The sequence below is a fragment of the Bactrocera tryoni genome, chromosome 3 (genome assembly GCF_016617805.1).
Source record: "Bactrocera tryoni isolate S06 chromosome 3, CSIRO_BtryS06_freeze2, whole genome shotgun sequence".
In the NCBI taxonomy this organism is placed as follows: domain Eukaryota; kingdom Metazoa; phylum Arthropoda; class Insecta; order Diptera; family Tephritidae; genus Bactrocera; species Bactrocera tryoni.
In genome coordinates, this window is record NC_052501.1 from 37,541,543 (window position 1) to 37,556,418 (window position 14,876).

At 39.6% G+C, this 14,876-nt stretch overlaps 1 protein-coding gene across 1 annotated transcript; it reads left to right on the top strand.

The window, feature by feature from the left end:
- Positions 1–13,477: 13,477 nt before the first annotated feature.
- Positions 13,478–14,166, top strand: LOC120770048. The gene is made up of 3 exons (XM_040097166.1): positions 13,478–13,495; positions 13,559–14,024; positions 14,093–14,166. The coding sequence occupies exons 1-3, from the start codon at positions 13,478–13,480 to the stop codon at positions 14,164–14,166; spliced, it is 558 nt and encodes a 185-aa protein (XP_039953100.1).
- Positions 14,167–14,876: the final 710 nt, after the last annotated feature.

Sequence of the window (14,876 nt, forward strand, 5' to 3'; positions counted from 1 at the left end):
TTGAAAGATGTGCCAGCGGTGTATTTACATACAAACACCACCTGCATCACATACACAAACATACAAATGCGCAGACATTTATTGCTCACAGTTTATGACTACGCGACCGTAGGTGACACTCATCGGCTTAAGCTTCGATTTGCTATGCTTTTAGCGCTTCTGCGGTGCATTTAACCTTTGCTGCCGAAAACCGGCTCTGAGTGATCTTACTAACTTTTATTTGATTGCCATTATTTGGTTTGCTGATTTTGGTGTTATCACAATTATTTGCAATGAAGCATTTGTGAGATATAGTTTACAAGTTTTCAGTTAATAATATTTTTTTTTTAATTTTTGGAGTTTTCAGGTGCTTCGCTTATGAAATTCAATATGATAAATAAGAGTAAACAATCGGTTTAAACGATTTATTATATGATCACAGCTTGAGGCCAATCGACTACGGGATCTTGGAGAGAAGTTAATGGCTTAGCAATCCGTTTAAAGGTATTCAAAAACAAGAAAACAGTTTCTTTTTGGGCTAAGTGAAGAATATTCTTCACAGATAAAGAAGTTTCCATACAAAAACTTAATTTTGATTTTTCAGGTTTTTGATACGATGTGGAAAATCTTTTCAGAAATTCAATCCATACACGATTTCTTAAAGATATCTCATCAAATAAAAAAAAATTCCAAATAAGAATTTTATTCTGAGCATTCAGTTTAATGACAGCTATATGATACACTGGTTAGATCTGAAAATTTCTTCAAATATTAGAGAGCTGCTGTGAAAAATAATCGGTGCGGAATTTCATTTTTTTTTTTTCATCAAATAAACAAATTTCCCATAAAATAATTTTAATTTGATCGCTCACTTTGTATGACAGCTATATGCTATATTTGTTCAATATCTTGATATCTTTGTGAAAACTGAATGCCAGAAAAATTTCAAACCGATATTTCGTACTTCAAAATTCCTTCAAAAAGCAACAACAATTAACATAAAACATTTCCTGTATACCTAATTATATTTTAAAGCTCACTAAATTTTAAAACAACTTTTCTTAAGTACTTTTGTCATCCTACCAAATAAACAATATTTTGAGGCTCTTCAAAAAACCGCAAAATATCGTATTTTCACATTATTTCGAAGGAAAAAATAAATTTTAATGCTAAGGTATGAGCATTTTCGTACAAGTAATGCAACTACTAGCACAAACAATTGCACATATGTGCTTATGGCTGGTGTGGTAAATTTTTATTAGCTACTTTAAATCGTTTGTTATGTCTACATAGGCATTTTAAAATGAAATTTATGCACAAAAATCCAATATTTGCATATTCGTAAATTGGCATAAAGATATTTATGCTAAGCATTTGCAACGCCAACGAAAGACTTAAGACACGAACTTGTCTAAGCGTTCGCTTCAACATATGGTGTCAGTATATACAAACTTGCAAACGTAAACACATGAATACATACGTACACTCATGAATATATACATACACACATACTTATAAACGTACACATACTCACACACTGCATACTCAAATGCATGCATTAACTAAGTAGGTATTTGCATATGTTTCGGCTAAAGCAGCAGTCATCACCGTTTTTGGCGCGAACTTGACAATTCATTCATATTGAAATGCCGTTAATATTGGCTTACTATTATTTTGGGTTTCCACAAATGCCAAAATTAAAATATTTGAATGTTGCATCTTCTGATTAGTAACGGTGGTTAGCCGTGTCAACTTTACGTTTGAGCAAGTCTGTTGAAATGGTCATGGTGTTTGTGGTGGAAAGAATGCTTATGAAAGAAGGTATGTGTGAACTTTTGTTTTTCTTGCTGGCGTTTTAAGTGTTTTATGTTTTTGCGGACACATAATTTTTTATTACATAAGTTTTGCATATGTACCATATTTGTAGCTTTTTCATAATATAGTACATTATAAGTGTTTTTCTTGATAAATATGTTTTTATGTAAATACAGTTTGCATTTTAATTGCTTGACTGTATGCTTGAAAGGGAAGAAAATCAAAAATGAAGGCAGTAAACACATTTGATATATAAGTTGGAAGTGTCTTTGTAAGCAGGGCCGCAGTAGAGAGTGTCGTCAGAAGCAAACAACTTCACTTCTACTGGGTTCCAGGTCAAAAGTCACTGACAGCTGTCACTCGAAAACTTAATCGACATTGTGAAACCCTTGCATTGTCTATACACGATCTGAACAGGAGCGTGGCGAGGATAGCCAAGCGCGATGAAATGACATTGCAGGGTGCAAAACTGCAAATATGTTTAAAGCAAAAATCAGAACTACGCCTAGTTCGTACTGGCACTCGATGAACTGTGGGAGCATAGTTGGAATGCTCACGAAATGGGGCTGACAAATTGGAAAGACTGCAGAAAATTGTAAGACCAAGGCAGCAAAGAAACAATGGAGCATCTCTTGGGCACTTGTCTCGTATTGGCATGGCAACGTTTCAAGCTTTTGGCCCCACAGTATGAGTTACTCTAAAAGAGACGTTAAAATTTCATTCTCATATCGGCATTGTTTTGTTCTTTTTTTATGTGGATACTTGACAAAGGCTCTCTTCTTTTCTCTGTCTTATTAATAAGTTATTGCTGGATTACTATTCTGTTGCTTTCTTCAATTCGCCTAGCGTTAGCGAGTAGCATATTGAACGCATTATACCAGCGTAGTAGTAGGAGTTTAATCTGAAACAGTATTCAAAACGAAGCTGCGCAAGTGTTACTGTCGATTCTCGCGGCAACTCAGGTATTGCCTTATGTCCTCGACATAGTTCAGGAAGAACCTCTTGATGCTCCTAGGGAACGAATCCGCTCCAAGTAGGAGACTACAGAGATGATTTATACGAAAACACCTCAGCAGAAACTGCTTGGAGCATATGGGTCACTGTGCAGATGTGTGAGGTTTGTACCCACACACTTGTATGCTAACTTCGTTATAAAAATGAATACTGATATTACGGTTTAATATTATTCAAAACAATTTGCAACGTACAAAGTTTTATTAATTATTGAAAAATAGTTTTCTTAAAAGTAAAAGAATTAAATAATTAAATTAACATTTTATCTTGGAAAAACACTTCGCTTATAATCAACGTTGTCACGTGCGTACGGCTACACGTTCGGTGGTCAAGTCCTCTTCTCTTTGGCATTTTCTGTTTCGGAGTCTATTGTTCGATACTGCTTGCGAAAAAGGGTTTCCGTGTTACTCAAATCTCACAGATGTTCGATAGGAGACATTAAAAAGCATTCCGTTATAATCCGGAGTGCAGTGTTGTGACAAGTTTGGAGCTTCCTCTTTTGCGTTTCACTGCATCCAGCCGACTCTATTGGTGCGTCGTAGTTAAGGACCGGCTGGCCTTGTATGATGCCAACAACGGTTCTTTGTCTTTTCCCCACATGCTGCCGGCTAGCGACTTGATGGTTTTGTTGTGGCACAGTACTTTGGCATTATTCACGTTCGTGTGGGGAGTGAAGGAGCACAGATTATCGAGGATCAGACCTAGAATCTTAAAGTTATTTACAGTCGGAATTTTAACGCCATCGTCTGCAATATTAAAGTCAAGTCTGTACTCCTTCGTCCTGTATGTGAATATGGTCGCTGTGGATTTAGTGGGGGAGAGTGTTACTTTTGAGCACATGCCATTGTCTGAGGTCATTATCATGCAATCATCAACTTACGAGGTGATAGAAATTATCTTTGGTGGTTAAAGGAGTTTCGAGATGTAGAAGTTAAAAAGCAACGGGAGAGGACACCGCTCTGCAAGACCCCTGCTTAATTTTTATCAATTTAGAGTTTTCACCTCGAAAAAGTGTGAATGATTGTCGGCCGCTCACGTAGTTCATACTCCACCTCTTCAACCCTGAAGGTAGCGTAGATTTTTCGATATCCTCAAGTAGTGTTGTGTTGTTGACTGCTACTGGGATCGTTCTCTCGCATGGTGATTTTTGGTTAAGGCATGGACTATCTGGGCGTTTATGACGCTGTGTACTATGGCGGTACTGTGCACTTTTCGAAAGCCACGGTATTTGCGAGACTCAGGTGGAGTGTGAAGGTCAGCAGTAGCAAGGCCTCAAGTGTCTTCACTACTGGTGGGAGGAGAGTCATCAGACGATGGGGTCTCCTTTATTGGTTTCTCAGGTTTCAGTATTGGTACCACTGTTCCGATTTTCCATGCATCGTGCATTTGAGGAGTGGTCAGCGACAGATTGACAAACTTGGTGAGGAAACCGTCGAGCCTTCGTTCTTTAGCATCAGCACATTTATTCCATCAAGACCAATGGATTTGGAAGATTTTGTTTTATTGAAAATAAGTTGTGCGCAGTATTTTGGCATTTTACGAAGTGCTCGAGTAACGCATCGTGTGGCTTTGTCTACCGAAGGTGCATTGTAAATTGCCGGCTAAAACAGCTCGTACATTTCTATCGGAGCCGATATATCCATATTCTCAGATAGCCAAGCGGTTTTGAAATCACTAAAGTTTTAGGGTTTCATTAAAGATAGTGAAAGAAAACGTTGATTCCTTTTTGAATCCAAAATTCCATTTCATGATAAATCTGCAATGGGTTCCAGAACATAGTGATATTCTTGGTAACTGTGATGCAGATAAACAAGCAAGAGTAGGCACAACCCTAAAATTAGACTCCGGTAAAGCGGAAATATATATGTCTCTGGCTACTTGTAGATATTTAGTTGGCAAACTTTATCAGAATGGCCACAATGGCGTGCACACTCAGGGAATAGAGGTACATAAACCATATAAGCAGTAGACATAGCTTCTTTTACAAAATTTGAATCTAACAGCAAGCGTTAACTTTGTAGCCATTTCAGGTTTTTGATTTTTTTAGTGGTGGGAAGAATTTCCGACAGAGAACAAAAACAAGCCTATTAATATTTACCAATTTGGAATTGACATTTGAGTGCGGCTCACTTATTGGGGGCTCATTAGCGTAGATAACGTCAAATTAATTTAAATATATATTGCTAATTTACATATTTACAGATATTTCGAATTTCGTAGGCTTAGATGGATTGCGCCAGACGGCGCATACGCCCACGTGAACTTGACAACGCACACACATTCAAACAAACACGTGTGGTATGCCAGCACACGCTCGCGATGAAAGCAATTTAGGTCCACACACACTAAGTGCCTAAGTGCCGCCAATTACGGGCGTCTGAGGTGTGAATGCTGAAATGGCAATTCTTTTTTATCTTCGTTTTGTTTTTTGGAATTTTATTCAATTTATTTTATTATGGCATATCAAATTGCAAGTAATTGTTTTGTGTACAGTTATGCATTGCCGACAATTTGCGTGAATTAAATTATGTACACAATTAAAAAACACTAAAGATTTTCTTTGCAACAAGTCTCGGAACGCAGCGCAGCGGACTGTTACCAAGTAATCTGCAGGCGGGTTGCTTTAAATGTGAAGGTCAACGCTGGCCGCCGAGCATTATATGGCCATTATATTGGATTACATACTTTTGCTAATATAATTGTATATTTTTTTGCCGTTGATTTTTCCATTCAACTGCTGTTTCGTTCATTATTATTATTATTTTTTATTAAATTACGTTTTTTGTTTTGCTGTGCGCTCGTCGCTAACAAGTTGCAGTGGCAAGCGGCGCTTCTTCTTGTATGACCATCCACGGCGCTGCCTTAGAAGCGGTATTGGTATTTACTGTCTTGTTGTTGTTGTAGTATTTGCGCGTGTCTCTTGCATTATTCGCTGCTGCATTGTTGGTCGCTGTTTGCTTATTACTGCTGCTCGCTGCAGTTGCAAATATGTGCGTTTGTATGTGCATGCATGTGTATGTGGGTACCTGTTGTGATTGCTGTCACCGTTTACTGGCGTTGTTTGTCACTCTCGTTGATTTCGTTCGCATAACTTTTTCTATTAGCAAATGCTTTTGGCTGTTGGTGTTGCTAATATTTGAATTTTGATTAGCTTCATTTGCCAAAGCATGCACAGTAGACCAAAGCAGCTTAAAATGGGGGCAAATATGGTTTGTTTTTCCACTGAAAATATGCCAAATGATTTGTTTAGCGTTCCTTATCTTCGTTTTTAATACAAATACAGCTCTTCACTATGCATGCCCTACGCTGCGACTCAAGTACAAAACGAACCCTTGATGGAAAAGGAGCTTGAGTCAGAGCAGACACAAAGTACGCGACTTCAACTGGGCCTAGCTAGCAGAAAGCGGGGACTGTTGGAACGTTTATAAAGATCTTCTAAAGGATTACAAGAAATTTTGATTTGGCTTTGAAAAGAACCACGAGGTGGTGCGACTCAGGAAACTAGTATCCAAAAACCCCGCCGCTGCCGGTATAATTCGCTAAAGTAGCATAGAATGGACGTACAACTGCCAGAAAGACCGAGTCAGTGTGCACTTTCCAGGCTGTAAGGACGCGCGAAGTCATAGCTACATATGAAGGGAGTAGTTCGGTAAACTTTCTCGAACACATCTTTACGGAGAATAAAATAGATTGGGCAATCCGCTCATTCGACCCATACAAATCTCCCCTGAATCATTCCAGCAATGCTACAGAATGCGCTCTGTCTATCCCTTCCGTGGCTAAAGGGGATTTTTAGAGAGTGCATGAAGTTCAACTATGTGCCGCACTCATGAAGAGAGACTAGAGTAGTTTTCATCGAAGGCAGGTAGAAACCCAACCTAATCGAGAGAGTTTAAGCCTATTAGCTTAAGTTCCTTCTTGCTGAAAACGCTAGACAAAATCTGGGATGCGCACATTAGAGTCGCAGCGCCTCCTAAAAGCTTGTCCAAGGTGTAGCACGCACATTCGAAAGGCAGATCAGTTGAGACTGCACTCCACTGGTATTATCGAAAGGGCTCTTGAATACAACGAATATGTTCTGGGAGCATTTCTGAAATGTTCAACAACGTCTCTATGGAATCCATTCTGAATAGTATTCAGTCGATAGATGCTAATGCTATAGATGCTATAGAACGCTGGATCAGCAGCCTCTCGACCTCTAAAAGAATAAGAGCATAATGGAACGACGCTACAATGACCAAGAAAGTTTGTAGAGTTACCCCGCATGGTGGAGTGTTACCTCCGCTATTATACCTAAGGATAACTACTTCTCACGGACCTAGTAACTGAACTCACCCACTTGAACATTTGTTGAACTAGATATTCGAAATCCATTCGGATTATATTTATTGTTATATTTAGATACGTTAAAGTCGGTGAAGAAAGTTGAGGTCAGCATGAGCAGCATGCTTATATTTTATATTAAGCCATTTCGATTGCAAAATTGATAAATGTTAGATTAAGTTAATCTGATAGGCCAATGAACCACTCATAGACCATTTTAGTCTTAATGATATCAAAGAGGGTGACGTCACATAGTCCATGAGCAGTAGCGATCCTTTAGGGTGTCAGCGCTTGACGTGAATTTTAATAGGTTCTCTGGCCTCACTATCAACATTTTTTAAAGTGCCTTATATCGTGAAGTTCCAAATGCTTGAGGTGTTGCCTTTCAAATACGAGACAAGTGAATCAAAGATGCTCCATGTTTTTCTGCATTCCTTCCCATCAGTCAGACCCATTATGCGAGCGTACGTCGCCACCAAATTGTGACCAGTTAGCATTTCAACCATGTCCCTATAAATTCTTCTATCGAAGTACCAGTAAGTACTTTGCAGATATATGACAGCCCTTTTGGCAACCGGAACCCTCGATGTCTTTGTGATCTGAAACTCAATAGAAGTTAAGCCGCTTGTTCCTGATACTTTTGTTCGAAATGAGTTTGTTGACTTGATTTCTGCTTGGCTGACGACATAGATATTAATTCTGATTAGATGCTGGCTCAGCAGAATTTCAAAACCAAAACTCTTTACTTGAAATATACTGCAGTGATCTGGCAGTATTAAAGGCTGTCTTATGCCTAACTCCGTACAGTATCTATTTTATTCGCACCAATGGAAAAATGGATAGAGGTTCATTATTCTTTCCATCGGAGAACCATAACCACTCAACAAAAAGTTGCTCAAAAAAATATTTCTTCTACTGCAACAATAACAACAAATATGTGTTGGCACACATGATTCATAGCTGATATTACAGATATATGTATTCCATATTCTAGTATAATACATCTTTATAATCTTAATAATTTTCAATAGTGCTCTGAGCGATACGAGTCCGTTGATTTTTAATTTCATCTCAGGGTGATTTTTGGTCTTGCCATCGTTCACCACCTATTCGTCGAGCATTGTTCGCCCTTCTGGCCTAAAGAGCAGTTGTGTGGCATTTCCTGTGATTTTAAATTGCTGTTGCAGTTAATATATCGTTTGGCTGGTTAGATATGAAGTCGACAGTAAATTATCTATGTGTTGGTAGCCAAATTAAAAAGAAAAAAACGAAACGAAACAATATATGAAAATCTTTATCAAATGCTTAAAAAGATCTGGAGTATTTCCTTGATATTGGTTCCTGATTTCAACAAAACGGCGTACCATATACTAATTAGAACTACTCAGTTTCTGTCAAAAAACTGTTTAGACTCTGACGTTAAAAACTGATGATACTGACCGGATGCACATATTTTCACCTTTAACTCCCCAAAAGCCAAACCGAATTCTGGCGGCACGCAGGAAATTGTAAAGCTGATGAGCTAGCAAGGGAAGACACACTAGAATCGCCATTAGTAGAATGGGAGAGGGTCGGTGCTTCCATATCCTCTTGTTTTCTACTACTAGATACCTGGGCTTCGTGAAAACTTGGCCACCACTGGGCCTCCATCGGTACATGCACTGTCGCAAAAGCCTTTTAGCTCACGACTGTTCGTAGGAGATCTGGTGATCTCTACACCGTCGGTAAGGTTAGCCTCTCCCTAGTTGTGGGGTTTTAACAGGCTATTGCCTTATTGGCGTCCTTGTAGTAAGGTTGGGAATCTTACCAGACTCCATTTGCAGAAGCTGTAAGGAAGCAGATGAGCTGGACAACACTTCCTTCTTGACTGTCCAGTGTTTGGGAGGTCAAGACTTAAACAATTGGCGCATACCTTTGCCATCCCGCCGAAATGCCGGGAGTTGAATAAATAAAATATCTGATAAGTAAATCAAATAAAAGCAGTTGTTTTTTTTTTTCAATGGCATTCAATGTTTCAATGCCGTTATAAATTAGAATACATCATGTAAAGAAACTGTTTTTTATTTTGCTACAAATGTAAATTTTCTGTCAAAAATTTTTCAGGTTAGTTAGTTTAATTTGTTATAATTTTTAATCATTTCTCCAAACACACGATATTGCAAAACATTTCATCAACTTAGCTGCACTGTACGGAATCTATGCTGTCGAATTATTGCCGCAACCGGTGCAACAACATCTGTGATTTATGAGGTACTTGACCATTGGTCACTAAGTCAATGCGTGCATTAGACATTTGGTGGTGTTTCTTTTTACCCAAGTTGCTGTGGTTGCATGTATTGACATATGCAAATATGTATGTGTGTTGCAAAAGCAAATTAACCCATTGCAAAAAGCCACTGAAGCATCAAAATGAGGGTGTCTGCCGTCCGTTTATATGAAACGATGCCATTAAGTCATCAATTTGGGGAATTCAAGCCCACTAATCATAAAATATCTATAATTGTATACATATACATACATATACACACATATATGAAGGCATTAGAGATGTAAGAGAAACTAAATTTTTAGTCTCGACTTTACTCTAAATTGGCTCCTTGGTTCCGATAAATGATATCGAAAAATTCAATATGAATTTGAAATACTAAGTTATATTATTAATATGTTGGGTTCTCTTTAGGTTTTACAAAAATAGAAAAAATGAGTTGTTGTTCGGAGGAAAGGCAGGCTGTCAAAGGTAGATCGGTCGATATTGCTTCGCACGATGTAGCGTCATGGCTGCAGGAGCCCTTGTGCACAACGAATTTACTGTAGGAACCTTTCTGGACATTAAGGGGCCTTCAACAATATGTGGCCGGGGGCGGTGACCAAGACCTTCGGAGAGGAGTAAAACTAAGACGTCCCAAAATGTTAATAGGGGAGTCCCGCAGGCGGTTATATTGCTGTAGAGGAGCTAAAGGGAAAATGCGGGTCACACACCATAGATGGTGCTTTAAAACTTTAAAACCGTATGCAAGCAAATAATTTTCTATATTATATTCGTCTAGTGGGAGGCGCACGAATAGGCTACATTTGCTTAAAAGCGTTAGCGTATCCAAAGAGCTGCTCTCAACGGTATCTCCGGTGCATCACGGACTACACCAACAACAGCACTTTAAGCAACACGTTCTTCAACTGCATCCTTGGAAACTTGGATCACTGACACGCAGAGGCCACTCTTGGCTGCTTTTCCTCTGCTCGCGACGAGGGATTTGTGGATGGGAAGAAGTCGCTAGAGAAGAGGCGTAGTGAGCTTTGAGGGAAGATTGTGAGGCGAATTTTCTGTAAAGAGTTTTCTTTTTTTAGGCTACCGGATCACTGTAGTGTTTTTAAAACGAAGTGGCTGCTATAAAGTTGGCGGTAGACATAATGCTGCGAATTGCAGCATTTCACTGGAAATAGCACCAAGCTACATCACCATCACACTCATTTGGGTGTCTGGTCACAGCGGAGTCGCTGGCAACTGCAACTGAGGTAGTCAAAGGGGATACCGTTGCCCCGCTCACATCGGAATGAGACTTAGTTGGATCTCTATTGGCGTCTTCCGTTCTAGCGCTGTATAGATAGAATGCAGATCGATGATCAATTCCTGTGTGACTGCGAGACTCTTTTCGACTAGAGTAGAATGTAAAAGAATCTTGGCGGACGCTAGTTGTCAATGTTGTAAGGAAGAGGGTGAGGTGGAAACATCTAGGCACTTTCTCCTTTACTTGACTGAGGCTGAAACATCTCGGTTGTTTTATCTTCGGCAAACCTGAAGATTAGCCGTGTCAACAAATTTGTCATATGCTAAAGACGCTGTGCGGATTTGTAATGGTCTTTTAATCCAGTAATATAGGAGTTTTTAGGTACCACAAAGAACCGGTGTCCTAAGCTGCCAAAGTGAGATCCGTTTTGGGATCGGCCTCGTAACGTAACCTAACCTGATGAAAAAGAGTCGATGAATCGATAAAAGATCAAAGAGCGTTGAATACGATGACTGTGTTGTGTGGGAGGGGATCCTCAAAAGTTGGTTTAACAAGTCTGGAAGTGATTTTGGGAGGTTTTTTTTTATAATAATAAAGAATCACAGAGTCATTCGACATTTTCCGGTGTTATATTCCTTCAGAATTAGAAAAAAGGATTCTTGGACCGTTCTTACCTATATTTATAAAGTCTTTTCCGGAATCGCTCATATCGATTTCTGGAATTAGTCAGGTGGGTCCCATTATACACGCACATCTCTAGTATGTATGGATATGACCATCATAATCTACCTATATTGCTAATCTAGAAATATATTATTTGTTTGTTATACCCTCGCATCATGCTGCAATGTGCATAACAGTATTGTTGTCCTATTTTTTTGCGCTTATAAGTAATGGGGCTTTCAATAAGAGCGCTACAAAAGTATTTTTAAATAAAACAAAAATATCGATCAATGAAATTATTTATTTCTGTGAAAGTACATTCGATGCCGTTTTGTATGGAACTCGATTTCTTTTGCATGGCCACCACTAGCACACTTGCAGAAGCCGAAGAAGAAGAAATTTTCGACGGTTTTCAAGCATACATCGGTCGATACTGCTGCAATTTGAGGTTTGATATTCCTACGAAGTTCATCAATCGTCGGTGGCTTATTGGCATAGACCGGACACTTGACGTAGCTCTAAAGGAAATAGTCTAACGGCGTCAAATCGCACGACCGTGACTGCCAATTGACTGGGCCATTTTGTGAGAAAACACGTTCACCAAACTTAGTTTTCGATCAATCGATTGTGACATTCGCTGTGTGGCTTGTGGCGCCTTCCAGTTGGAATCACATATTGTCCAAGTCTATATCATCCAATTAGGGCCAAAAGTATTCGGTTATCATTGAGCGGTAGCAATTCCTATTCACAGTAACATACCAGTGTTGATCAGCACGGAAGAAGTACGGCCCAATGATGCCGCCGGCTCTTAAGCCGTACCAAATCGTAATTTTTCAGGATGCAATGGCCATTCCGCCAGAAATGAGCCTTATCACTGAAGATGATTTTTCGTTGAAAATCCGGATAATTTTCAAGTTGTTGCTCAGCGCAATTCACGAACATACGACGATTATGGAGGTCAAGCGGTTCAGTTCTTGCGTCAATTTGATCTTGTAAGGATCCAGGCCAAGACGTCACAAAGATGCCCAACGCTTGAGAGCGACGTGTGAGAAACTGATTTGGGTCTTCCTCAATTGATGCGCTAGCGGCAGCCCGACACTATGGGCACTTCTTTGTCTCATTGGCACGGGAACATTTTGAACTGTGCCTGTGGATTCAAATTTCAAATTTCCACTAGACGCTCAATTGTTGATCTGACAGAACGATTATAACGACAATAAATTGGACGTAGCGCTCTAAAGTTGAGACCACTGACCCCGAATTTCGGCAGCACATTTTAATTATTTCGATTAATTTCGTTGTTGGGTCGTGTGAAAAAATATGGCTGTCCCTATCGGTCTACTTTTGTAGCGTCCTTATTGAACAGGATATATTAGAAATAAAGATTTTTTTTTAGGAAGGCTTGCTTCGTATGTAATTTTCGGCTGCGCTCGAACTTGCTCACTCCTAACATATTTTCTTTTTAATTGCTCAACTGGTAAGATAATAATAAATGAACGCTTTTTGTGGCGTGGCAGCTCGTCAGCATTGCCACCGCCAATTAATTGGATGGAGCTAAAAAAAGTGCAAAAGTCACACTGAAACATTATTACTTTTTTTGAGTCGCGCAACATGGTGCTTTCAAATGTTTGTTTCCAAACGGCCAACTCATATCCGCCAAGCGGTATTTGCATATGCGATATTCTGAAACGTTGACGCATTTTTATGGCAACTTTTAGCAAATTTATTTTCGAAACAGTTCAAGCCTCGGACCCATATGCGTGTACAAGTGTGTGTGTGGCGGCATGTTTATTGACATGGCGCAGCAAAATTTACAAAGATTCATTAAAAGTGAATATTAACGGAAATTGCCTTAAAAACTGAACGAAGCTGCCAAATCGAATGATGGTGCGCTTGTTGCTGGAAGCGTGCGTAGATTCTCGCTTGGTGCGGATGACACAAGCGCTTCATTTAAATGTGTCTAATGCACTATATATTGCCATGTTAAGCCAATTTACGATTTATGCTGAAAATGGGTGCCGTAAATTAGAAAATATTTTTTTTCCCAGGGAATTTTATGACTTACACAGTTTTGAGTATAAAATGGGAATCTTTATGTTCAAATTCTACAGTTGCGTCAAAGCATCATTAGCGCTTGCATCCTTAACGAGTGTTGGATCCGCACGAATTTCTTAAAGATGAGCAATCTAGTTAAAGTATGCCGTCATATTATATAACTTTATAAGATTTTTTAAAATAAATATTTTATTTCGATATAGTCTCAGATCATAGGCGTCATGGCTTTGTTCTTCTTCGCTTTGGCGGCGGCCCAGCAGAGCACAGTGACACCGAGCGCGATCATCAACCCTGCGCGTTTTGATGCCCGCGGTCGCTTTAATCCCTATTATAACGATCTTTACTATAACAATCGTGCGTTTAAAAATCGCGACTACTACAATCGTCAGTACTACGACAATTTGTTTAAGAAATATAATCCTGGCGTAGCCGCTCCAGAGGCACGCATACTCCAGCAGGAGAATGAGTTGAATTATGATGGCACATACAAATACTCTTACGAAACGGAGAATGGCATACAAGCCGAGGAGCGCGGTGTACCAGTGAAGTTGGGCACCGAAGAGCAGAAGGAGGTGGTTGAGGGCTCTTACTCGTATGTTACTGCCGATGGTTTGCGTGTGATTGTCAAATACACTGCCGATGAGAATGGTTTTCATCCAACAATATCATGTAAGTAGCGCATGTTCCAACTGTATTTAGTATAACTGTTAATTAAATTATTTCCCTCGCTCGCACAGATGACGGCATTGATGCTGAGCGCTACGCACGCGTCCAACAACCTGCCGACACTGTAATTATACGCCAAAATTAATTGCTTTTGACATGTGTGTTCGCACTTTGCATTTACGAAGACTTCAAAACGATATTAGTGACATCCGAAATAAACGAATGTTTTATAAAAAGAAATTCAGCTTATACATACATAATTTGTTATTTATTGGGGGAAATTGAAATTTGCCTACTTCTTCTTCTTAATTGGCGTAGACACCGCCTACGCGATTATAGCCGAGTTAACAACAGCGCGCCAGTCGTTTCTTCTTTTCGCTACGTAGCGCCAATTGGATATTCCAAGCGAAGCCAGGTCCTTCTCCACTTGGTCGTTCCAACGGAGTGGAGGTCTTCCTCTTGCTCTGCTTCCCCCGACAGATACTGTGTCAAATACTTTCAGAGGTGTAGTGCTTTTATCCATTCGAACAACATGACCTAGCCAGCGAAACCGCTGTCTCTAAATTCGTTGAACTCTGTCAATGTCGTCATATAACTTGTACAGCTCATCGTTCCAACGACTGCGGCATTCGCCGCTGTCAATGCGCAAAGCATCATACATTTCCCGCAGAACCGTTCTCTCGAAAACTCGTAAAACCAAATCATCAGATGTGGTCATCGTCCATGCCTCTATACCATATAGTAGGACGGGGATGATGTGTGACTTGTAGAATTTGGTCTTATGCGTTGAGAGAGAACTTTACTTCTCAATTGGCTACTCAGTCCGAAGTGGCAGCTCTTGGTAATAATTATTCT